Source organism: Lynx canadensis, chromosome B1, assembly GCF_007474595.2.
Source record: "Lynx canadensis isolate LIC74 chromosome B1, mLynCan4.pri.v2, whole genome shotgun sequence".
NCBI classification, from domain to species: Eukaryota; Metazoa; Chordata; class Mammalia; order Carnivora; family Felidae; genus Lynx; species Lynx canadensis.
This window is the reverse complement of record NC_044306.2, coordinates 148290180-148317450: the sequence shown is the minus strand read 5'-3', so window position 1 is coordinate 148317450 and position 27271 is coordinate 148290180. Positions and strand designations below refer to the sequence as shown.

Genomic DNA, 27271 nt, shown 5'->3' with positions numbered 1-27271 from the left:
AAATGTTTGCATCCCAGTTTACTTTAGATAATTGTAGGATAGAGATTATTTCCTTTCACTAAGCAAGTTCCTTTCTCACTTTCCCTTCTGTTTCATCATAATTGGTAATGTAAACATAGTTCCAAGTGATTTGAAAACAGTTGTAAAGCAACAAGAAACATTTGAGAAACTGTGCTTTAAATTCATCACTGAGTAGCATGTGGTGCTTTAAGGCAAACCATGTCCTTTTGTTCATAATGCTGTGTCATTTGCTTCTGTATTGTAACAACAGTGCTAATATTTTGTTTAGATATAGAGTATTTGTGTAGATCACTATTTCTCAAAGTGTATTTCCTCAATGATTAGTCCCATTTAGATGTTTCATAGAAAAAAAAGCTTCTGTGATCCCCATAAATCTGGCAAATGCTGTATATTTGCTTCCTCTTAGTAATTCATTTTACATTTCAGCTTACTAAGGGATCTGAGAAGTCCTTTAGTAAAGAAACTGCTTTAGTCTGTCTTGCCCAGATTTCCCCCCAAAATATTTTACCGTTTTTTTTTTTAAAGTAGGTAAATCTTTGTTTTGTAGCTTCAGTGGACTCAAGCCTGACTCCACATAATCCACAGATTTCCCTCTGACGTGGAATACAGGTTTTAATGTTTGGCCTATAAACTGGAGAATCATTAAGGAATATGAAAGATGTTCTGTCACCTTTTAAAATTAGTAACAGAATGACAGCTTACAACTTTCCAAATGACAATTGTAGTTTTTTCCCCCTAATTCTACAGTCTTCTTTGCACTGTTTTTACACATTGTAAATCAGTAACAGAAAATTAGATACCTTTTCTTTTTCTCACGCAAAGAATCTGAAAGTTTTTTTTTCTTAATGTTTACTTTTGAGAGAGAGAGGGAGAAAGATAACGTGAGTGGGGAAGGGCAAAGAGAGAGGGAGACACAGTACGAAGCAGGCTCCAGGCTCTGCTCTCAGCTGTCAGCACAGAGCCTCATGTGGGGCTTGAACCCACACAATCCGTGAAATCATGTCCTGATCCAAAGTTGGACGCTTAACCGACTGAGCCACCCAGGTGCCCCTGGAAGTTTTAACACTGTGTCTAAGCCATGTAGAAACCTCTAATTAAAGTTGGATTTTAGCCTGTGTAATTGCATTTAGTCATTCAATAATTTTTTTCCTTCTATTCTTTGAATAATTTATTTAGAGGCCTTCAAATGATTGTTTTCTTCTATTATGTTGTTGAATTTATTCATGTAGTTTAGGGAGTTTACATTTGTCAGTGACTTGAACATTAATTTCTGTAGCATGCCTCTGATGAGTTCTTCTGTTTGTCTGTACCTTGGTTTTATGCTACTCAGAAACTGTAAGTCAAAATATCTGGGAACACTGTGATATCATAAGGATATAAACCCACTTTCTCATTTGAATTCACCATAGTTTCTTTTGTCTCTACTATCATTTACTGTTACTTTTTATAACTTAATTGCTATTTAAACTTGGCACTAAAGGGACTGATAGTCTTATTGGATGTAATATTGCCACTTTATTGTAGTCATTACTGTTGATCAACTTGTTTTAAAAAGTTTCTCATCTCTTATTCCTCTTTCTTCTTGCTGCTGTAAACATATCACTTTTATAATGAAGTGCCATCGGTTTTAGTGATTTTATTTGGGTTATTCTTATACAGCTACTCTGGGAATATTTAAGTATTTTAGAGCAGCTATTTTGGTATATTGTTTAGATCCTAAGATTTAAGTTTATATAGGCATTTTTTCCCTTTGTACTCAAACTGAGTGTTCCTAACCATTAGCTGGTTATTGGATTTGTTTCTCATCCTGTCCTATAAACATCAATTCTCTAAATAACCATTAGCATTCTTAGGACAAATCAAGACTGCCCTGTCATCTTGTTAGGGAAACAAAACTAAGTAATTGTTTAAAACTTTTCATTTTAAGAAAAAAGTTTGTTGGCTCAGAAGTAATAAAACTGTTTCTTAGCCCTGACTCCGAGACTTGATTCATTGTGTGATAATGTAAATTATCTCAGGTTCCTAGAATTTAGCTTTTTCTATAGTCTACTTATCTCACAGAGACAAGCATATGATTAAGCAGTGGGATTGTAGATCTAAAGAGAACTATAAGGGAATGCAAAAGATGTCCTCAGGAAGATTCCAGGATTGGGGCGCCTGGGTAGCTCAGTCGGTTGAGCCACTGACTTCAGCTCAGATTATGATCTCACGGTTTGCGGGTTCAATCCCCACGTCAGGCTCTGTGCTGACAGCTCAGAGCCTGGAGCCTACTTCGAATTCTGTGTCTCCCTCTCTTTCTGCCCTCCCTTGCTTGCACTCTGTTTCTCTCAAAAATAAACATGAAAAAAAAATTGAAAAAAAGAGAAAGATCCCAGGAAATCCATAGGAGATAACTTTCTGCCCAAGTGTTAATTATCTCCTGCTTTAGTAATATATTCCAATTTAGGTGATTTGGTGAAAAGAAGGAAAAAAAGGACAGTGATTTTAAGGTCCACCCTAAATACAACTCAGGGGAATGATGGTGAAATTTTTAAAGGACCAGTCCAAGAATGCAGAGGTTTGGTTTCTGGTCCAGCTCTGCCATTAAAACCTTGGCATTGGATAAATGACTTAACTTCCATTGGCCTTGGAGTTCTCATCTATAAAATGAGACATATTTGACTAACTGGTATCTATATTAAGATTCTCCAGAGAAACGAGACCAATATAATAAAGAGATTTATTATAAGGAATTGACTCACATGATTATAGAGACTAGCAAGTCCGAAATCTGTAGGTTGGGCCAACAGGCTGGAGACCCAGGAGAGCTGATGTTCCAGTTCACATTCAAAGGCTGTCTGCTGTAGAAACAGAAAAGGCCATGTTCCATATCAAGTCCAAAGGCAATCTTCTGGAGAATTTTTTCTTGCCTGGGGTTGGCAGGTATTTTGCTGTGTTCAATTGAAGGATTTGATTAGATGAATTTCACCCACGTTATGGAAAGCAGTCTGCTTTACTCAAAGCCTACCAATTTAAATGTTAATTTCATCAAACTCATCCTTATAGAGATACCAAGAATAACATTTGGCCAAATATCTGGGTACCACATGATCCAGCCAAGTTGATGCATAAAATTAACCATCACAGTATCTAAGGAACTTTTAATTCTAATATTCCATAAAATTTTCACTCAGGATCTCCTGGCTCTCTGTGAGAATACTTAGGTCATGGCAGTAACTGTCTCAAGTCCAAAGCCATAGGCATGCCTTAATTCATCTACCAAGTTCTCATTGGAAACATTTAATATGCCAACGATTGTGTTAGTTAGAGAATTTGAATTTTATTCTATGAACAGTGTGAAGCCATCAAAAGGTTTTGAAAGGGGGTAGGGAGGATCTGATTTACATTTAAAAAGATCATTTTGGCTATAATGTGGAAAATGGCTTTGAGCAGGGCAAACATGGATATCAGTAAGGACGTAAAATCAAGCAAAGACTTCCTGGTGGCCCAAACTGGATTGGTCGTGGTGAAGGTGTTGATACCATACCTTCAGGAATATATTAAAATACATCACTATAAAAGATACTTGCTTAAAATCAAAGCTGTAGAGCATCAAGTATGCATGATCCTTGATTTATTTCTTTTTCTCATAGAAGAAATATGATGACTACTGTTTGCTTTTTCATCATAAATGATGAGAAAAAGGGGCTGCTGGGTGGCTCAGTCGGCTGAGCATCTGGCTTTGGCCTGGGTTATGAACTCATAGTTTGTGAGTTCAAGTCCTACATCAGGCTCTGGGCTGACAGCTCAGCGCCTGGAGCCTGCTTCAGATTCTGTGTCTCCCTCTCTCTCTCTCTGTCCCTCCCCTGCTGTGCTCTCTCTTTCTCTCTCTCTCTCAAAAGCAAATAAGTAAACATTAAAAAAAATTTAAATGATAATAAAAATACTATAATCTTCACATAATTTTAAAAGAATCAATATGAAATGGTAAAATGTCAACACTTGGCCCATATTTTCCTAAATGTGAGCTAATTTACTTAAAAGGAATGGAAAGGGCTTTGAAAAACAATGGCCTCCTTTGATGGAGGCAGCCTAATCTAAGACTACTGTGGGACAGGAGCAGACCAAAAACAAGGTGGTCACAAGATGCTTCACACACCACTTAAGCAGAAGGATACCATGTCTATGGACAAGCTTCACAAGAAGGATACCATGTCTGTGGTTGCATCTGGCTATGACACAGCAAGAGAGCCTTTCTTGATCTGAGTACAGTGTAATTATCCCATTTATCCTTAAATACCTGGAGTTTTTCCTACAACCCCCAGCCAGAATTAGTTATTCCTCTGTGACACTCTGTGGGAACCTTTAGATATCACTTAGTATTTTCTGGTGTGATTATGTTTATCAGTTTGTCTCCCTCAGTAGATTGCGATGATGTGGGAACAGAGAATATATTTATCTTAGTGTCTTCATTAACCAGCGAAGCTCACAAACATTTATTGAGTGCATACTGGGTACCAATGTGATGCTTTCAAATTGTTTATTTTCTAAACTCCATGAAGGCAGAGTTTGAATGAGAAAATTGAGTTATTTACCTGCAAATGGTATGACTACTTTTGATGTGCCATTCTTAAACTTTCAGGATTATTTCTTTAATAATATCACGAGACCAAATCCTTAGACTTGGTATTTTCTGGATAAAATCAAGAATGAGATTTATATTTAGTGGCTAAAAGTGATCCTGTATTTTTTACAATCATTCTGCCGTCATTGGGTAGTTTTATATTACTCTTTGTATTCCGTGGAGGAGTCTAAAATACCTTTCTTTCTTCTTTCCAGGGATCATAATTTTGACTATCTGGAGTTTCGCCTTTGGATTGGCTTGTGGTCAGCCTTCTTGTGTCTCATTTTGGTAGCCACAGATGCCAGCTTCTTGGTTCAGTACTTCACTCGCTTCACAGAAGAGGGCTTCTCTTCTCTGATTAGCTTCATCTTTATCTACGATGCTTTCAAGAAGATGATCAAGCTAGCTGACTACTACCCCATCAACTCCAACTTCAAAGTGGGCTACAATACTCACTTTTCCTGTGCCTGTGTGCCTCCTGACCCAGGTAAGGACACCATGCTTCATGTTGGTGCTTACCCTGTGTTTGGAGGAAGGTGTAGGCTCCATGCATGCAAGCTTTCAGCATGGTATGATCATCAGTAAAAGGTTTTATTTTATTTTCTCTGAGAAAGCATCCTGCCAGATTTGAAGTTTTATTACCTAAGGTATCTTAGCCACGAGATTCAATCAGGAAGAGAAACCAGGAGCTCTGAAATGAACTCAACTTTGAAATTAGCTCAAACTGCCGTATTTGCAAGGAAATTTAGTGTACATTATTCTTCATCTTATCTGATAGTTGAGGAAACCAGATACAAATATTAACATATAAGGGCCAGACAAACCCAGTCCTCTGAACTTCTGTCCCATATTTTTCTGTTTTCTTATTGCTCTAGGAATCTCTTCCTGAAGTAAACTCTAAATAGATTATTTTGAGCTTATAGAAGAAACAAGATACTATTGACTTTATAGAATTTGAAGCGTGAAATTGAAAAAGAAGTTCAGATTGTAGTCTCTTAGCGGTAAAGAGGAGCCTCATAGTTCATCTGTGCTAGACCATGTAAGTAAGAAAGGAAAAGAAGAGATAAGAGAAAGAAAAGAAGGAATGTTATGCTCTCAGGGAAGATTTATATTCTAGAATTAGGAAAGATATAAGAGTAAAAAGTAAGTTCTGGGTAAGGAATATGATTCTATACACCCTAGCACTCTAGTATCCCTCTAGCCAAACCTGGGTCAGCACCAGGACTTTTTCCCAAAAGGTGCTCAACTTGGTCTTTGGATTTTTTTTAGGGTAATTCATCATTTTATGATATGGAAGGCATTTGGAAGAAAGGATTCACTTTGGGGAAAGTTGTTTTATATCTGTAGAAGTTTGTGTCAGATAATTAAATGGTAATAGTGTTAGTTATCCCAGGTCATGCAATTAGCTACAAGTTATTGTCCCTTAAAATAAAAACTGATACACATTCCATGAAGGTCTTGTAGCACCAGGAGTACAAGAGCATATGGGGGACTGTGTAAACCTGAGCAGAGATGTAGGGCACATTCATGCAATATGCACCTTTACGTATAGATTCTGCAGGAAAACCTCTTCATGTTTACAGTAAGACAGACGTGGGTGTATCGTAGACTAGAATGCAGACAAAATGATTATGAGTTTAAAAACAGAACAAAGAATTTTAATGCTGATGGCAAGCTGTGTTAGATTGCCCTCAGATATTTTGGTGCTGTATTTGCAATCTTCTCTGCCACTTGGGTGGAGAAGCCTTAGAAGACCTGTATGTATCTTGAGTGACGAGTGACAAGAGAACAGTATCTCCCTAAAGTTGGGTTGGTCAGTAATACTGATGAAAAGATAGGTCGTTGTTGGGCTTTGCACTCACGGATTCTTTTGTCTTATTTAAGGACAATCAACACACATGGACATAAAGCGCATGCTTAAAAGCAGGAGTGCTGATTCATAGGGGCACTTGAACCCCAATGTTTATAGCAGCACTTTCAACAATAGCCAAACTATGGAAAGAGCCTAAATGTCCATCAACTGATGAATGGATAAAGAAATTATGGTTTATATACACAATGGAATACTACGTGGCAATGAGAAAGAATGAAATATGGCCTTTTGTAGCAATGTGGTTGGAACTGGAGAGGGTTATGCTAAGTGAAATAAGTCATATAGAGAAAGACAGATACCATATGTTTTCACTCTTATGTGGATCCTGAGAAACTTAACAGAAGACCATGGGGTAGGGGAAGAAAAAAAAAAGAGGTTAGAGAGGGAGGGAGCCAAAGCATAAGAGACTCTTAAAAACTGAGAACAAACTGAGGGTTGATGGGGAGTGGGAAGGAGGGGAGGGTGGGTGATGGGTATTGAGGAGGGTACCTTTTGAGATGAGCACTGGGTGTTGTATGGAAACCAGTTTGACAATAAATTTCATATTAAAAAAAAAGCAAAGCGGAGACAGGTATGAAGTGAAAATGTAGGCAACATGAATGACATATAATCACAAAAGCTTTTTATTATTAAAATGTGTACTGATGACAAATATTTCATAACTTAAAAACTGCTTAGAGAAGAGTAGGCACTCAATACATGATAGATACTATTATTAGGATCAATTAAATATGTTTGAAACACAGATGTTACCATTACACAATCATATGGAACTTTTCCTAAATAAGAGGAGAGTAACCATCCATTGTGTACTTTCAGGGGAAGTCCAGACTATGCGCATTCAAACTATTGGCTCACAGACAAACTTAATTGTGGGATTTTGAACTTTCCGTTTCATTTATTTCTATCTTTATGTATTTATATGTCACTATTTCTTTATGAAAAAAGTGTGTAATCTGACTTCATAGGCAAGTCTAAGTAGTCATACAGTAAATTTTTTAAAGGAAAAAAATACTCCTCACTTTTTTGAGGTTTGAAGTATTCATAAAGCCAGATGAGGGCTTTGTCAGCACACCTGTCACATAGAAGGTCTACTTACCTGAGGCTAATGGAAACTGGGGCTCGTTGTTTTAATTGGATGCTGGCAGAGATCATAATATAGAGCCAAGGAAGACGTATTTGAACGTTTTAATTGTCAAAAACACATGAAGATTTTATGTGTAACTTTCCTTCCTAGAAGGACCATTGTTTTCTAGAAAATGTCATTGTGAAGCTTGAAACCTGCATAGTAAGTAGTGACTGAAGTGGAGATAGATGGCTTTTCCTTTGACCTGTTTTCCCCAGCTTGTATTGGAAGTCTGTCTTACAGAGTGAGGAGTTGTCTTGGAAGGACTCTGGCAATCTCTACTACCTCCAAGTGGGACCAGTAGTGAAGTGTAGCAGGGCTTTGAAGTCAGAAAATCTAGTATTTAAGCCCCGCTTGGCTAATGCTCTATGTGCGACTTCAGGCAAGTTCCTTTTCCCCGGGTGCCTCGCCTTACCTTCCTCATTGGTACAAAGGGGTTAATAACTGCACCTACCTTATATTGTGTGGAAAAACTAAGGTATTTTCTAGTACAGACAAAGTACTTAGGACGGTTTCTGGTATGTAATGACTAATTGCTAACTGACACTGTTACTGCGGTTATTATTATGTATTAAAATTTAAGGTTAGTAAGTATGAATGATGGAAAAACAAACCAGTCTTCATCATGCCCCCTTCTGAGCAAACACTATTGGGCAGTTGGCTTATTTTATGACAAGACTGTTGGTCGCACCCCATTATTTTTAGAGTTGTCCAGGTGAAAGGCACTCATGAAGGATATGAACATGAATGGGAGGGATTTCCTTAAACTATGGAAATAAAATGTCTGTGGTTGGGAAAAAAGGCAAGTGGATATCTCCACTTTCATGATAAACCCTTAAGATTAGTGATTGTGTGTTTCTCTCCTCAAGATCTTAATACTTTTTGAAAGAAAACTATATACCACCATCAATTTAGTACTTCATGATAGCAAGTTGAAAAATGATAGTTATAGAATAATACAGTTGCATGTACAGCTAGAGTAAGTATTCTAAAAACAACAAAAGCCTGGCCTTTCATCGCAACATGCACTCCTAGTAAAAGAATTTAGTCAATGAGTCAATAATATTTAAACTGGCGGATTACTTGTTTTTCAACACTGGGACGTGTGTAACAGTGAACCAGCAACTACACAGATGGAGACATAGGCCTGCAAACTGAGAAGTGATTGTACAGGAAAGGAAATAGGGGTCACTTAATCCCTATGAAAACTTGATTCACAGCTACAATAAGACTGTGAGTTTTTTGTGCTTTGTGAAGACAACTCTTCCTCCTCTTTTCCTTCCTTGTCTGTCCTGTTCTCACTTGCTTCCATAAGTCTTCATCACTTCCTGAGTTTTCTTTTCTTCATGCATCTTTCTTTCCCTTCCTTTCATCCCATCTATTGCTCAGGGACCAAAGTCATACTGAAGAACTAAGGAAGCCCAGTTGCAAGCACTAAAAGGAAAATTAGCCGTGTGGTTTGACAAAGCAGTCAGGGTCAATACATGGTTTTTGTGCTAAAATTTCTCTTTCTTAGAAATAGAGTCGCTATTAATTGATGGAGAGGTAATAGAGGTTATATCCCCACTGTGCCTTGATGTTTACATAGCAGAGATGTATAAGAAAGATGACTCAGTTCAGAAGCCAACAGTGCAAACTAAAAAATGTCCAATTAAAGGACAGTCCACAATATTACATTTCATCACCAACATCCCAATTGGGGAAACTGTTAGCGTGATAAAGTGTGAACAATATGTGCTTTGGAGTAAAGGAAAGTGACCATGATTTAGGTCTAACCAACAGTGTGACCATGGACTAGGCTAATTACCTAATTTCTTTGTTTTTCTTAACCTGTGAGTTGGGTTAATAATTGTACCTACTCTTAGAAGTTACCATATGGATTAAATGAAATAGTATATGTAACGTTTGCCACCTAATAGACAGTGAGTAAAAATTTGTTCTTATTCTTATTTCTCCTTTTTTCACAAAAGATGCCCCAGCCAGTTTAATCTTTTAGTTGTATTCTTTTAAAGGGGTTCAAACATTTAATTTTCCCTGAAATTTTCCTAATGGAATATACTAACTAGGTTCTTACTAGAAGCCTCCCCCCCCCTTCAACCGCAAGTTAACAACTAATGTGCTGTTGTAGATAAATATGAAACATTGGAGCCATATTTAAAGAAAAAAGTGTTAAGGAGTTCAGTATGTAGTAGTTAGATCATTTAATATTATTCCATTGAATCTCAAGTCTACAAAAGTGTTATACACTATATATAATGTGGAAGAAAGCTAGAAAGTCCTTTCCCCTTCCCTGAGGGGAAATGTTTATTTCTTTTAAGTTGGTCTGATTCACTCAAAAACAAATGACAGAATTTTGTAAATAAGGAATAAGATATGATCTTTCTTCTTTCTTTTCCCCCCTCTCCTCTCCTTCCTTCTCTTGCCCTTTTATTCCTTTCCTTTCTACTATCAACAAAAATTTATAGAGGGTCTTTTTCATTGCTTTTTAAGAATTGTGCTACTTCAGTGAACTAGACTACACACACACACACACACACACTCCCCACATACACCTATACACTACACCACACACAACCCTATACACCACAATGCACACACCTATACACCATACCACACACACCTACATACTACACACATACACACTATACCACATACACCTGTACACTATACCACACACACACCACACACCACACACACACACACACACACACACACACACACCTATACATCATACCACATGCATCTATACACCACACACTTGCACTTACATATACACCTCTACACAACACTGCACACACACACCACACTGCACACCACCATACCACACACACATCTATACACCATACACATACACACATCACACACACCTGTACATCACACCACACACACACACACACACACACCCCCCACATATACGCTGTGCACACACATACACACAAATATACTCACATTGCTTTTTATAAAATGTGTTGTTTTAAAATGTGTTGTTTAAATGTAGAAAATAGTGTTAATTACTTTTTGACTGAATGAGGCCAGATTTTCATTTGACCTACACTTTAGAAATACATTTCCACTTAAGTACCTGTGTTCATTTGCCTGATCTGTCAAGGTTGCAATGAGTGTGCACTCAAGGACATATTAATATTTTAGAAAGGGTCAAAATAAATTTTCTAACCAGGTGTGGTTTTATACCTGGGGGGGAAAGAAGCCTTGCTAAAAATGATAAACAAATTAGAGAAGAAAGAAAAACTGCCTCAAGGGAGTAGATTCTATACTTTATTGTTAACAGAAAGGATATATTTTATTGATTCATTGTTGTCTGTTCCAGGGAGAACATGCTTAATAATGGATGAATGATTAAGAGGGATACTTTCTCAAGTACGTGGTCTATAGTATCTCTAAGTAAAAGATGGCTTTTTCCCTGAGTGAAACTCTAAGACCAAGTGATTGAAAGTAGCCATGGCTTCCATTTCCTTTTTTTTTTTTTTTTTTAGAATTATTTATTTATTTTGAGAGAGACAGAGACAGGGCAAGAGGGGGAGGGACAGAGAGAGAGGGAGAGAGAGAATCCCAAGCAGGGTCTACACTGTCAGTGCAGACCCTGATGCAGGGCTTGAACTCACAAAACTGTGAGATCATGACCTGAGCTGAAACCAAGAGTCAGACGCTTAGCTAACTGAGCCAGGTACCCCTGGCTTCCATTTCTACACCTTTGTTTTATTCACAGCATGAAGAGGCCTCCAAATGATCTAAAATGGTCGTCACTAGAGTAGAATTTCATTACCATTCCTTTCTATATTATTTTTCTATTATCTTAATAAATGCTATGCACCAAGATGTTACAACCGTTAAAAGGAACTGCTTGATTGTGTCTCCTGTGGTCCCATATTATAGTCGATATGCGTTTTGTAATTAGAAAGCCCATTAAAAGAAAATTAGGAAATAAAAGATAATCCTAATTTATCTTCCATGACCTGCATCATATTCTATGCAATTTTATTTTTATTATGTATCATTCCCTCTTTGGATTATAAAGTAGGTTTAAATCATAGACTAATGTTAAACAGGAAGTACTAGGCCTTCTGGTATAGAATGACTCAGGCTTTGCATTTGCAAGGATACTTTACCAGCACAGCTGATGTTTTATCATTTATGGTACTATGATCTTTTGAGAAAACCATAGAAATTTGAAGCATCCATCATTTTAGCTTCCTTTTACTCTCCTAGCCTAGTATTTTAGCAGTTTCTGTGAAACACTTGCAGGACTCAAGAGGGGAAACAATGAATTTGGATAATCACCAGATCTGTATAATTCGCTAGCTGTAGGTTCCAAGAAACACACATTTGGAAACATAGCCTGTAGTAATGTGTATACACATCTGAAATGTAGTGATGAGTGGGTATGGAATAGAAATTTTTTGTGTGTGAAAATAGTGACTAAATATGTCCCACTTAATAGTAGCTCAGCCCTTTAACTTCCAACGTGGTACCATAGGTGAAAGTATGAAAAAGTGTCCACAGATTGGAGTGTGTCATAACTTGAACTTGTCTAGTTACAGTGAAAACCTAAAGCATGAGGCTTGGCAAAAATACTTAGGAAAATGAAGAGTATAATAACAAAACGTGAAGAAAACTTTCTATTTGTTTTAAGGCTCAAGGCTGGGATGGTGGCAGGTAATTTCCCTAAGAGCTATTTCTCCCAAAGTTTTCCTCATTCACCTTGTCATCCTTCCAAAAGCCATTTTTGCCCTTTTATTGATATAGACATTTAAAGCATAAATATTTGATTTTATTAAGAGGTGTTCATGTGCAAAAATTACCCAGGATCCTTAAAGAAGCCTGACATGACCATGCAGGCAAGAAGCTTATTCAGTTTTATTCTATATCTGTTTTCTAGTTACCCAGTTTCCTCAAGATGTTGCTTGAGTAGAATAAATAAAACATTAAAATTTCATTATTATAAATTTTTTTTTCAATGTTTTTATTTATTTTTGGGACAGAGAGAGACAGAGCATGAATGGGGGAGGGGCAGAGAGAGAAGGAAACACAGAATCGGAAGCAGGCTCCAGGCTCTGAGCCATCAGCCCAGAGCCTGACGCGGGGCTCGAACTCGCGGAGCGCGAGATCGTGACCTGGCTGAAGTCGGACGCTTAACCGACTGCGCCACCCAGGCGCCCCAAAATTTCATTATTATAGAGAATACTCTTACATTTTTTCTTGCTGAGAGCAAGCTAACCAGTTCTTCATTAATCCTAAGAAGCTATGTTGAGGGTGTAGATTCAGATTTGGCTAATATTTATTAAGCACCATCCAAGTGCCATACATTTTACTAAGGATTTTAATAAAGTGTATTTCAACATCTGTTATTATAGTATATATGTATTCAGTCATCACAAACGTTGTGAGGTAGCAGACTTTTTTCCAGGGGTGAAATTTTACTTTCTTCAGGTTATAAAGCTGATAGTCTCCTTAGTAACCATCTGTTTCAGCTTTACCTGCTATTGTGCTAACAGTTTTTCCTACATTGTCTTATTGAATCTGCACGGTAACCTTATGAGATAAATGGTTTCAAATCCACCTCCACAAATGAGGGGCCTGTGGTCAAGAGAGTGAGGTGACTTCTTAAGATTATGCGGTGAGGTGGTTTGGGGACAGTTTGTTCCATAATGTGGTGGAGCCAGAGTTCTAGGCCAGTTTTCTTAGCATTCCTTTCTCTTAACTTGTGATGTGGTGGTGCATGAAGGCAGACAGATCTTTTGAGCCTTGGTGGTTATTTCTTACTCATAGTTTACTGTGTAGCCTTTGTATATATTCCTGATGTAAAGCAGAGGAGTCATGGGGTAGTTCCTGGGGCGAGGTACTGGAGGATAAAGAAGGACAACCTTACAGGTGCAATTGAAATTTCTTATGCAGGAGGTATACTAACACTGACATGTGGATGTCACCTTTTTTTCCTGCTTGTATCCTGTAGCCTGATCTTTCCATAGACCTCTCATTAAACATACAGGGGGGAAAAAAAGCCAGCTTAAGATGGAACACTCACAGGCACATTTTTAAATGTCTATTACTAATGATGTTCATTTCCCCTGTTCCAGAGGATCAGCTAGAATTTGATATACAGGAAGAAGGATCAAGAAGTGAAAATCCAAGGAACATAAAACGACCAACCTGTGAAAACTCCCTGAAACCAAGTGTGGGACACATACTGTCCCAGTGACAATTGGCTAATTCTAACTTAGCCAGATTCCTAGGGCAAAGAGTTTCTTTGCTGCATAAGCCATGGTGCTGAGCAAATAGTGAAGACAGACAAAGTGCAGTGTGTTTATGATTTTTTATTTGACCTTTTCAGAATCCTGATTAAGGATATTAAGAATTCTATATGCATAGATCATTCTGCACTTGGTTGCCAAAATACTTGTATTGTATGTATCTTGATCCAAATAAAGAACAGTGGCTCTCACAGAAGCCAATTGAAATTGATCATTCTCTCCTCTGTGAGCTTAAAGAAATTTACTTTTAGTCTTATGTATGGACTCTCCTATATTCTGTTAACATGTATTTTTAGAAATGCTTGTTTACATATTTATTTTGAAGTCCTTTTCTTGAAGCAGCTACCTACTAAAATAAGTTGGAAAGGTGTATACTTTTTATTGTCCTTTTGATAGTAGTCTCTGGGACTTTGAGAGGCATGCTTTAATAGCTTGTCTCAGAGGAAAACTGAAAAGATAAAAGGAATTTAGTTGAGCAGAATCGATGTGTATCTAGAACTTGAAAGTAGTCCCTAGAAGTTCAGATTGGAATCCTGGTTTAGTTCACTGGTGGTCTTTATTATGTCATTCATCTCACAAAAAAGGAGGATATCTTGGATATCTTTCTCCCTGACTCTTACTCCTTGTTTTTATGTGGAAAAGTCTGTTGTACAAAGACCTTCACTCTCTTATGACAGGAAGCTCATAAAATTGCATCAAAGAATCTTGCTCAGGAAGAAGAGTTTCCCAGACACCATCTAAATAGTGCCTGTGATTTCACATAGGCTGCTTTCTTCCGAACACTCAGACCAGTCAGACATTCCGGGGGGGGGGGGGGGGGACGGTTGAAATTCACATCATCTAACATGGGAGAGTATTATCCCACCTTGAATTCTGTTACCACAAAAATCAAATGCTGGCTAGGAAAAGAAAGAATGCTGAACAAGATTTTGGTATCAGTTCTACTTCTGGTTGACTCTTCTACAGTCCTGGGCAAGAAACCTGGCATATCTTGTTTCAGAGTCCCATTCAACATAAAGCAGGTATAAAAGTATAGCTTGTTTTTAAATGAGCAAATGGAATAATGAAAGAAAATGTACTGTAGGCTTTTTAGAACAAAATAGTGCTAAAAATCTAGGTTTTGTTAACAAAAATGTACTAACATTTTCTTTCTTTTGGGAATGAACTCATGTTTGGTTTTATTGTTTGGGCCAAGCATCCTTTAGCCTATTTTGATTCTTTCTGTGACCTGTGCTGAAACAGAATAAGAAAACAGGTTGCGTGTGTATTTTACAAGGTAATAGGGATGACCTAGCAGTAGATTAAAAGTTTAACAATTCTAGAACCTTCAAAGATCAGAATGGATTCCAACATTGACGAAGACTAGGGCTCTAGCTAAATATTTTCTCCCTTTTATTTGTTTCCATTATTTCATTTCTTTTGCCTTTATCTGCCCTCATTCATTTGGAGTCATTAAATGTTCCCTATTCAGGCCTCATTTATTGACATTAAAAGATATTTTCATTTTATTGAGGTATAGTTGACAAAGGTATAATGTATTTAAAGTGTACAAATGATGATTTCATATATGTATACATTATGAAAGGATTCCCACCAAAGTTAATTAATACATCCATCACCTCTCATTTTTATTTTATTTTATTATTTTATTTTACTTCATTTTATTTTATTATACTTTATTTTATTATTTTATTTTATTTAGATCCTCAGACCTTATTCTTTTTATAACTAGAAGTTTGTATCCTTTTACTGACCTCTTTCTATTTCCCCATCCACCACCCCCTCCAGCCCCCAGCCCCTGGCAACCACCATTTTACTCTCTCTCTTTCTATGAGTTGTATTTACCTTTTATTTTTTATTTTTTTTAGCTTCTACCTATAACTGACACCATACAGTATTTGTCTTTGGCTGGCTTATTTCACTTAGCATAATGTCTTCCAGGTTCATCCATATTTTTGCAAATGGCAGGATTTCCTTTTTTTTTTTTTTTTTAAGTTTGAATAATAAATATTTTTGAGTTCCTGTTAGTGCTGGACTGGGCAGATTCTGGGAAAAAGCAGTGAACAAGACATGCCCTTTCTGTTATGGATCTTATATTCTAAATTTCAACAATCAAATAAATCTGTTTGTTTCTCGTTAAGAGCTTATGTTGGTAGGAACTAAAATACGGCAAACTAAAAGGATAGTCTAGGGGCTTGGGGGCAGGAGGGGGCAGGCAAGAGGGGACCAAATAATAGCAATTTGGATGTTAAATGTGATGCTCAAAGGCAAAAACCTAAATGTCTTTTACAATACCTCCATAAATTAGGGATATTCTCTCAGTAACGATCTATTTTATAATACATAAAACTTCAGGGGCACCTGGATGCTCAGTCAGTTAAGTATCCGACTCTTGATTTTGGCTCAGGCCATGATCTCGCAGTTCTTAGGGTTGAGCCCCACAACAGGCTCTGCACTGGGCACAGAGCCTGTTTGAGATTCTCTCTCTCTCTCTCTCTCTCTCTCTCACTGTCTCTCTCTCTGCCCCTCCCTACTCTCTCTCAAAATAAATAAACAAACATTTTAAACAAAAACCAAAACAAAACAATCAGAGCTCCTGGATAGCTCAGTCAGTTAAGCATCAGACGCTTGGTTTCAGCTCAGGTCATGATCTCATGGTTCCTGAGTTCAAGCCCTGTGTCAGGCTCCTTACTGGGACCCTGCTTGGGATTCTCTCTCTCTCCCTCCCTTTCTCTCTGTCCCTCCCCCACTCACACTCTTTCTCTCAAAATAAATAAGTAAACTTTAAAAAAACAAAACAAAAAACTCATGTAATAGGAAAAAGGCTTATTTGATAAAAAGTTTTAATTATAGAACACCTTAAATAATATGTTTTAATTTTAGGTTCAAAAATTTTAAAATAATGAAATATTTCCAGGAGGAGGGTTGGCTTAATAAATAAGTCACATTCCTCAAAAAGCAACCTCTTAATAAATTTACAAATCATGGCAAATTTTGTGATAATAATTTTTAAAATTAGATTAGACATTTATTACCATTATATTTATATGGTTTATTATGTGTTTGAAAGACTTTTTGTTTTCCCACATATTGCAAAGATATACTCTCTCATATGCAGTCCAGATTTTCAAAAATCCCAAATTAGTTAATTCTTAACCAGTGAAAATCTACTTGTGAGATTTGACTGTACATGAAGCCCGTGATCAACTTACTCACTTACTAACATCCATTTTTCCACCAGACAAAATACAGTGAATGCTTTTTTAATAATGGAGAAGTTTTCTTTTTCTTTTTTTTTTTTTTAAACCTGAAACAAATTGTAATACCATTTTCTTAAATGTTTGCCATTGTTTCTTTTCAGATTAAAGTACAACAGATGTGTCTGAATCTTTGCTAATTTTATCTAGGTGAAAGGTGAATACAATTATAATAAAGAAAAATTCATTGTGCTTTATGGTGGTGTTGAAGACATTTTTCGTGCCTGGCCCAGCTTTTTTAGATTTTGAGTTATGAATTTAGGTCATTTTTATGGTAAAAGATTGTCTTTTTCTTACAGTTAATATCTCAATATCTAATGACACTACACCGGCTCCAGAGGATTGGCCAACTGTTTCTTCTACTGACATGGTAAGTGACTTAATATTTCAAACCACTTGTGTATTGTATAATCTAATTATAATATTCATAACACGATGTCTCCTACCCTTTAGCAACTTGAACATGAACACAACTTCAATAATCAGTGATAGCAGGACAGAAAAAAACACTTTCCTTGCTGTAGTCAGCCTTTTTTTTTTTCTCTTCTCTTCTCTTCTCTTCTCTTCTCTTCTCTTCTCTTCTCTTCTCTTCTCTTCTCTTCTCTCTCTAGTGAATATTTACTCCTACAGCATTTTTAACCTTCTTTTTAAACCTTCTTAGGAATTTAACTACTGTATCCATTCATTGTCACCTTGAAATATTTTCACAATGAAAAGTGAGAGAAGTCAAAAAAGAGAGCATGGTATCCTCTGTGTTTTAGTATGATTAAAAGTTCTTCTGACTACCAAATGGTGTTGTATTCTCCTCACTAAGGGTGATTGTAGCAGGACATTTCCCCTGTCACTTAGAAAGGACTGTGCCTCTGTCACATGATATCCTTTCCCATGGCTTGTAACCAAGGATCTTTAAAAGACTAGAACTAAGCTTTAAAAATGAGCTGTTTTGCATGGAAGGTCACACACTGGAAGGAGACTTTGTTTTGAAGAAAAAGGGAAAAGTGCTATTTCAGACTTCTAATTGTGTTCCTTCTACGCTGGATATGGAATCTTACCAAAGAATATCAATCTCTCAGTTATAAAGACAGAAACCATAATACTTTGTATTGATAGAGTGCCCATCTCTCAGGAGACCAAAACAGTTCTGCAGATATTATGTAATGAGTGCCCACAACACCCTTTCAAAGATGATGTTTTGTATCTTTCCTGGGCAACTCTCACTTGACCCTGTTTCTCTCTTTTTTCATATTCTGTGGCTCTCTTGACTTTTTTCCTTACTGTTAAAGCTCTCTCTGATTTCCTCCAAACTTTGCCTCTTTATTTGGGTTTGATTATAAATGTGTGTGTGTGTGTGTGTGTGTGTGTGTGTGAGAGAGAGAGAGAGAGAGAGAGAGAGAGAGAGAGATGTATATATGTTTTAAAAGCCACATGCAGAAAAGAGATCAATTGTCAGTCTTTGAGCCAGCCATCCTATTGCCTAAAATAATTTGATTAAAATACAGAGAAAAACAGTTCCTTCTAGACTTTAAATAATTTTAATTAAAGTCTAATTAAAAATTTAAAATATATATAATTAATTAAAACCATAAGTTAATTTGCAATAAAAATTAATGAAACACTTCCACTGACTTAAAAAGAGATTATTTCCAACTTAATTCTTTTTGTAACTAATCAAGGAAAGCTTTAGAATTAATGAATTTTTAAGCCCTGTCTTTGGGCAAAATTCTGGAGTGACTCTAGTAATTGATATGTAATTATAATAAGATGTCACTATAAGATTTATGGAAAACAAATGGAAGTTGTTGTTGACTTCTGGTATGACTATGATAGAGGATATAAAGGCACAATAGTGATTACAATTGAGCTACCATTTATAGGGTGTCTAGTAGAGAGACCAGGTGTCTTATACGTATTATAACCATTAACACAAACTACCAGGTGTAATTATGTTCATTTTATAGATGAGAGAAACTGCAGCTTTAGAAGGTAAATCACCTTTCATGGTCTAGGTCACATAGCCATAAATTATTAAAATAAAGATTTCAACTGAAATCTGAGTGGTTTTAAGACCTGTGATATTTCTGGGGCGCCTGGGTGGCGCAGTCGGTTAGGTGTCCGACTTCAGCCGGGTCACGATCTCGCAGTCCGTGAGTTCGAGCCCCGCATCAGGCTCTGGGCTGATGGCTCAGAGCCTGGAGCCTGTTTCCAATTCTGTGTCTCCCTCTCTGTCTGCCCCTCCCCCGTTCATGCTCTGTCTCTCTCTGTCCCAAAAAATAAATAAATAAACGTTGAAAAAAAAAAATTAAAAAAAAAAAAAGACCTGTGATATTTCTAGTATGCCATGATACTTCAGTGTTTGCAAGTAGAAATGTTTACCCTTTCAGTTCTTACGAATGCTGTATGCTCCAGGGCAATAGTCCCCTTAGTTGCACACCTTAATTAAAATGTTAGGTTGCTATGTTCTTCTCTAGAGAAGAAATTAGGAAAAAATGTGTGTATATGTGTGTATGTATATAATTATGAAGGACAACTTTTATTCTTTCCTTCATTTTTCCTTTTCTATCCGTATCAGTGCTTTTAGGTATACTTTGCATAGATACACGCACACATAAACACATACACGCAATTTGTATTTATATGAGATCAGAAATGAATATTAAAGAGGTAATATGATTTATTATCACCAGCAATAACTACCACTTGTTGAGCACCTACTAGGGGCCAGGCTTTTCATATGACCTGTCTAGAATCCTCACAATAACTTTTAAGTCACTTATGTTACCTGTATTTTATGGATGAAACAGAACCTTAGAAAGGTTAACTGTGCCTATCGTCAGTATACGTAAAATCAGGATTTGAACTCCGGGCTTTCAAATTCCAGAATCTGCCTATTCCCATTACTTGAGGAATCAGAATAGTGTCTCATGTAGAAGGACTTACAGGTGGTGAGTTCTCCTGTCATACTGCCCCTTTTCAAATTCAGGGCTCCACTATTGAATAGGTTGTGGTAACTTCTCATTTTCCCGTTTGTAAAATGGTGATGATCATAGTACTTTATCTCAAAGATGCTATAAAAGCCAAGGGAGTAAATAGGCAGGACTTAGCTTAGTGGCTGGTACATACTCATCTCTCCATTCAAGTTAGATATTTTTATTATTCTATTTAGGTATTACAATCATTCCACTAGGCCATGTTGCTGCCGTAACTCAGGTTGGTGGAGAAAAGAAGTTGGATGCCACTGCTCTGACAGGGGACTGGGCCTTCTCTGTGTTTGGCCATGCTAACTCTGCTCAATCTTTCCTGGGACATCCAGTCGTCAAGGATTTAATTTCCTTCTTTTATCCAGCCATAATTATATTATGAAAGCAAGTGCTGTAAAAGTGACATGCCACCCTGGGGCACCAGCAAGGCTCCCTGTCACAAGGCTCAGAGTATACTCTGTCAGAGGAGGGAAGGCATTTTCTCTTCCGCTTCATTAGCATGAAGACAGCTTTTTTTTCTTCATAGTAGTATGGGAGTGTTTTCAGGGGGAAAGAGCAGGAAAAATGGGACATTAGAGCGTTTAGACAGATTGAAGCTCTAGAATAACCATCCCTCAAGATGAAAAGGCAGGTTTTCCATCATTTCTATTCATTGTTGGAATCCTTGTGTCTTTAATTCTTCTCACCTTCACCAGTGTTCCTGTAGATTTATTGGTGGGCATATCCCCTCAGCCTGCAGACAAAATTCTGTTAAAAGTTCCTATAAAACTCTGAGACCAGCCACAGCCTCTCCAACTGTATCAACACAATGAGCCTTAGAGTCGGCTGGCTTCCACTTATCTGCTCTCAGAGGGAGAGACCAGATTCCATAGTCGAACATCCGGGCTTTTCCAGGGAGGTGAATAGATTACTTTTTGCTTTTCACATTAGATTCTTTTTTAAAAATGATTATCAAATTGAGGTATACTTTAAAACATAAAGTTCTCACATGTTCAGTGCAATGAATTTTGATACTTTATATACTCATGTAATCATCACCCAAAACAAGATGCATGTAGAATGTTGCCATTATCCCAGAAAGTCCCATGGGGACTGCTCTGTGTCTTGTTTATGCCTAAGCTTCTGAGCCATGGGAGACCTTTCTTTGCCCAACTGCTCTGCCCCAGCCTTCAGAGGGAAGAAATCTTAGCCCTTTCAGGAGTACCTGAATGCCTCAGAGGGCTTTTTCTCCACTCTTCTGTCCTGCTTCCCATCTTAGGAAGTGGATTTCTTGCATTTGGTAGGAACTCTGTCTAAGGGATTTCTCTCAGCTCTCCTAACGTCCTACCTTTTTGTACAACCTGTGCACCTTGGCAAAGACGATGAGAAAGTTTGGTGGATGGATGCAGGCTCAGTCTAACACCGAGGGCTCCTTGGAATTCTGGTCTGTCACCCCAGTCTACATGTAGCCATTTAAAACTCATTAAAGATTTGGCTTATTTCTCCATACCTCCATCTACGGTAGATTTATCTTCCACAGGCCACTCTGGCAGGCATATGCAGCCATGGATTTTTTTTCTCTCTTCCAGGAAGATCTTGTAACTTCTTAGAATTTATTCAAGTTTGTATATATCCTCATATCTCTGACATATTTTTAAAAACTATGATTTTTTTTTTTTTTACCTTATCCAGATTGGTTGGATAGGTTGGAAGTGACTCTTTCTTTCTTTCTTTCTTTTTTTAAGTTTTTATTTAAATTTTAATGAGTTAACATGCAGTGTAATATTAGTTTCAGGTGTACAATATAGTGGTTCAGCACTTCCATGCATCACCCTGTGCTCATCATGACAGGTGCATTCCTTAATCCCCATCACCTATTTAACCCGTCCCCCCACCCACCTCCCCTCTGGTGGCCATCAGCTTGTTCTCTATAGCTAAGAGTCTGTTTCTTGGTTTACCCTCCCTCTTTTTTCCTCTTTTGCTTGTTTGTTTTGTTTCTTAAATTCCACATATTGAGTGAAATCATATGGTATTTCTCTTTCTCTGACTGACTTATTTTGCTTAACATAATGCTCTATCTCCCTCCATTGTCCCAAATAGCAAGATTTCGTTCTTTTTTATGTCTGAGTAATACTCCATTGTATATACATACACCACTTCTTTATCCATTCATCAGTCGATGGACACTTCGGTTGTTTCCATAATTTGGTTATTGTCGATAATGCTTCTATAAATATCAGGGTGCATGTATCTCTTTGAATTAGTACTTTTGTATCCTTTGGGTAAATTCCTAACAGTGCAGTTGCTGAATCGTAGAGTAGTTTTATTTTTAACTTTCTGAGGAACCTCCATACTGTTTTCCAGAGTGGCTGCACCAGTTTGCATTGCCACCAACAGTTCAAGAGGTTCCCCGTTCTCCACACCCTCACCAACATTTGTTGTTTCATCTGTTCATCTTAGTCATTCTGACAGGTATGAGGTGATATCTCATTGGTTTTGATTTGCATTTCCCTGATGATGAGTGATGTTGGGTATCTTTTCATGGGTCTATTGGCCATCTGTATATCTTCTTTGGAAAAGTGTCTATAATGTCTTCTGCCCATTTTTTAACTGGATTATTTGTTTTTTGGGTATTAATTTTGATAATGTCTTTATAGATTTTGGATACCCTTTATCAGATATATCGTTTGCAAATATCTTCTCCCATTTCATAGGCTGCCTTTTACTTTTGCTGATTGTTCCCTTTGCTGTGCAGAAGCCTTTTATTTTGATAAAGTCCCAATAGTGTTGTTTTGCTTTTGTTTCCCTTGCCTCAGGAGACCTATCTAGAAAGAAGTTTCTATGGTTGATGTCAAAGGGGTTACTTATTGCCTGTGTTCTCCTCTAAGATTTTGATGGTTTCCAGTCTCACATTTAGGTCTTCAATCCATTTTGAATTTATTTTTGTATATGGTGTAAGAAAGTGGTCCAGTTTCAGTCTACCTTCTATATATTAATCACAAGTAGAAAACCAATTAGTTTTGATATTTCACAATAACACATACAACTCTAGACAACGCAGCTCAAATGTATCCTGTAGTTCATAAAGTAAGTTGAAAATTACTATAAATTTGCCTACCCACTGCAGGGAAAAACCCCTAAATGAGTACATTAACTACTTAACGTTGAGACTTCTTTCTGTAGCATTACCTTCATTTATATTTATTTCAAAAGGTGCATGCATACTTTACTAGTTGATACTAAAGAGAGCAATACAAAAATCTTTCATTTTATTTATTTTATTATTTTATTTTATTTTTTTTTTGCTTATTGTGTAACCCAGTGAAGCATATCATGTCTAATGGAGATGCTGTTAATCAAGAAACTGAGAACTATTATTGTCTCATAAATTCTGCTTGGCAGTCAGACATGGAAGCAAAAGTGCTTTCATTTGATGTACCTTCAGGGTGGTTTTAGGAGTTAACATTCATTTTCATGGGAAATAGAATGTCATATTAATCTTCTTATGCGTAGCATCTTTGTGATTTTCTCTCACTGAGAAAGTCAAGTGCAAAAACCATTCTGTCCTTAAGTCCCCTTGAATATCACATGTTCCTACTTCTATTTATTTTTTAAAAATGTTTGTTTGTTTGTTTGTTTGTTTATTTTGGATGGAGAGACAGAGAGAGAGAGAGAGAGAGAGAGAGAGAGAGAGAGAGAGAGAAAGAGAGCCTGCACAAGCAGGAGAGGGGCAGAGAGAATGGGAGACACACACAATCTGAAGCAGGCTCCAGGCTCCGAGCTGTCAGTGTGGAGCCTGACACAGGGCTTGAACCTGTGAACTGTGAGATCATGATCTGAGCTGAAGTTGGATGCTTAACCAACTGAGCTACCCAGGTGCCCCTGTTCCTACTTTTAAAAATATAGAAAATTTAAAACATGCAGTGAACTACAGAGAATATTGTACAATGAACTTCCATATGCACATCACCTAGCTTCAATGATTGTCAACATTTTGCTCATCCTCTCTCACATATATATCTCCCCATTTTGTCTTTGGGGAGGATCCTATAACATTTTAAATTTTAAAATTCATCCTTCGGTATACCTTATACGTTTAAGATTTACAAACAAATCCGTTCAGTGTAAACAGGATAATTCTCTGGAAAATGAAATTCAGAAAAATAGATTGATATCCCTTTTCACAAGATTGACCTCAGTTAAGATCCTCAGCAACTTGGTCACTTGGTCCCATTTCTCTTATATGTATATATATTTTTTTCTACCTATTTACACAATCAGCCTTCTTTGGCTCACCTGGTCTACTCACTGTTGGTTTCTCCACATGGTAGGTATTCAATAAATTTTGAATAAAGAACTTGCTAGATAAGTGAATGAAGCATTGTATGTCCCCAAATCAGCATCTTTGCTCATGGTATCTTCTTGTCTAATGCTTTACCACTTTGTTTCTGCCAATGCAGAGAGAAATACACATATAAAGCTTGTTGCTTTCATTCCCTTGGCTTTTGTTACTTTCTTTGTCATTCTTTTTTTAGTTTTGTCCTTCTGCCACTCTTACTGTTGTCTTTACCCTTTGGAGTATGAGAGTTCTACAAGGACCAGTCTTTCTTTCAGGACTTAGTTTGAATTTTGTTTTCTCTGTGATCAATGAAACTGATTAGCTCTTTTTCTGATCTACTTACTAATCTCTATACTGTTCATTTAGACACTTTCTTGTACTGCCTTGAATAATTAATATTTTAGCAAACATATTGTTTCTCCCAGGAACCTTTTAAAAATTGTTTTTGTTTTATTTTTCTTTATTGCTGCTCTCTTAACACTATCTTAGTTCCTTTATATAACCAGGACCCAATGCATTTTGTTTTCTTTTGGCCACATTTTTCTATTTTCCACATGCTGCTATTGTTCAAAACAGCCTGTAGCTAATTGAAACAGCATCACCAGAGTTAGCAAACAAAACAAAAGACAGAGGGTCCCAGTTACATTTGAATTTCAGGTAAATACCAAACAATTTTTTTAGTATAAATATGTCCCACATACTGCACGGGTCATACTTACACTAAAAATATTTTTCATTGTTTATCTGTATAACTGGGCATCCTATAGTTTATCTGGCAACTTTAAATTGAAAGTTTATTTTACTTTAATTTTGTTCCCCAGATAAAAAGGGTAGATAAATTAGTAGATATCTTCCTTGAATATGTCAGATAGTTGGATCCTGATGAATGATTTAGGTTAGCTAAAATTTCTTTGGAAGCCTGGTGTATTATAAATTGAACCCTGCCTCTGTCTTGGTCTGTTCTTTCTTAGTTTTTAGTGATACACAGTCCCTTTGGTGTTTGGGCTCTATACTTCTGTTATATCTAGCCTTTACCCATCCTGGTACAAAGAGTTGCCGAAACCCTAATCAGTCTCTTACTTAATCTTTCACCTTCCTTTCTCCATTCTTGATTTTTTTTCCAGCATGCCCTTCTTCCTTCTACCCCCATAGCCTGGTTCTTTCTCATCTACCACAAACACCTCAGAAGTCCTCATCAGCCCTGAAGAACGTGCCTTGATTTTATAGTGCTCACATGCTCTAGCCTATCCTTTTGCTACTGTTTTTTTTTTTTTTTTTCAAAAGTATTCTGAAATTGCCATTTCAATTTTTCTGTTCTCCCTTATTTCTCAACTGAGTTCTCTCCTTTGAACACTCCCTCCAGTATTCAATATTTATTTTTAAGTAATGTCTACCCCAACATGGGGCTTGAACCTACAACCCTGAGATGAAGAGTCACATGCTCTACTGACTGAGCCAGCCAGACCCCCCTAATTTTGGACATATTTTGAGATCATTTTGCCATAACGTGACCTGTGAGAAAGAGAGGAATTAACAATGACTTCAGGGTTCTCTGTTTTTAGAATCTAGAAGGATGAATTTGCTATTAACAGAGATAGGCAAGATCCTAGGGGAAGCAAGATTTAAGGAAGGATGAGGAGTTAGTTTGAACATGTTAAATTTATTTTATTTTATTTCATTTCATTTTATTATTATTATTTTTTAACATTTATTCATATTTGAGAGAGACAGAATGCAAGCAGGGGAGGAGCAGAGAGAGAGAGAAAGAGAGAGAGAGAGAGAGACAGAATCCTAAGTGGGCTCCAGACTTTGAGCTATCAGCACAGAGCCTGACACCGGCTCAAACCCACGAACCATGAGATCCTGAGCCGAAGTCAGATGCTTAACCGTCTGAGCCACCCAAGCACCCTGAATGTGTTAAATTTAAAACGCCCATGAGGATTCAAACAGGGATATAGTTTACTAAGAAGTAGTTACAAAACAACGAATCTCTCTGAATTGGGGAACATTTGCTAATGAGTTAACAAATCATCGTTAGCCTTGCAGTCATGAATTTGCTCTTAGAATAAATGAAAATTGGAGTGCAGCTGACATACATAGAGCATGGCGTACTATGATGATGGAATAACCTCACTTATAAAAGCACCAGAGCAGTAATGTCTGAAGCGTCTTTGCTTCACTGCTTCCTCTGAGGTTCTAATGAAATCTGTGGTTGCTTTTCCCAGATAAATATACATGCAAACAATGTTTTACATGATATTTCAGGGGACTCAAGGATTTCTTTCTTCTTCGGGTCACTTGACATCTGTGCTGGACGTGTCCAACACAGTGTTTGCCCTCTTTTAGGAGCCAGTGTTATTTGGTTGTATGTTTTTTACCATTACTTTCTAAGCAGTAATCAGAGTGGTTTGCAGTAATCAGCTATCCTATCGGCAGTTGCACAGGAAAGTGAAGTTACTTTTTTTTTCTGTTTTCCAATTAAATCATGGTAGAGCTGAGATTGAAGCCCATGAGGGTATTTTCTCAGTCTCTTGCTTTGATGTATGTTCAGTATTTCCTTCAAATTAATTCTTCGGGAGTTGCATGAACCTGGAGAAGAATCATTTACCTGTTTTTGCTTTTTCTATGACTTACCACAGTTTGAAAATTACAAATGATCAAAACCAAAGCTAACATGGTTTTTTTTGCCATTTTTTTAAATTTAAATTTTAGCTAACATACAGTGCAATATTGGCTTCAGGAGTAGAACTCAGTGATGAATCACTAATATACAACACCCAATGCTCTTCAAAACAAGTGCCCTCCCTAGTAACCATCACCCATCTA

At 37.1% G+C, this 27271-nt stretch overlaps 1 protein-coding gene across 2 annotated transcripts in view; it reads left to right on the top strand.

Annotated features, from left to right (window-relative positions):
• SLC4A4 (solute carrier family 4 member 4) overlaps positions 1 to 27271 on the top strand; it is a 348118-nt gene that overhangs the window by 265396 nt on the left and 55451 nt on the right. For both annotated transcript variants that reach the window (XM_032592973.1, XM_030313719.1), the window contains exons 14-15: positions 4840 to 5111; positions 17449 to 17519. In XM_032592973.1, the coding sequence (XP_032448864.1) occupies positions 4840 to 5111; positions 17449 to 17519 (343 nt within the window). The remainder of the gene's footprint in view (positions 1 to 4839; positions 5112 to 17448; positions 17520 to 27271) is intronic.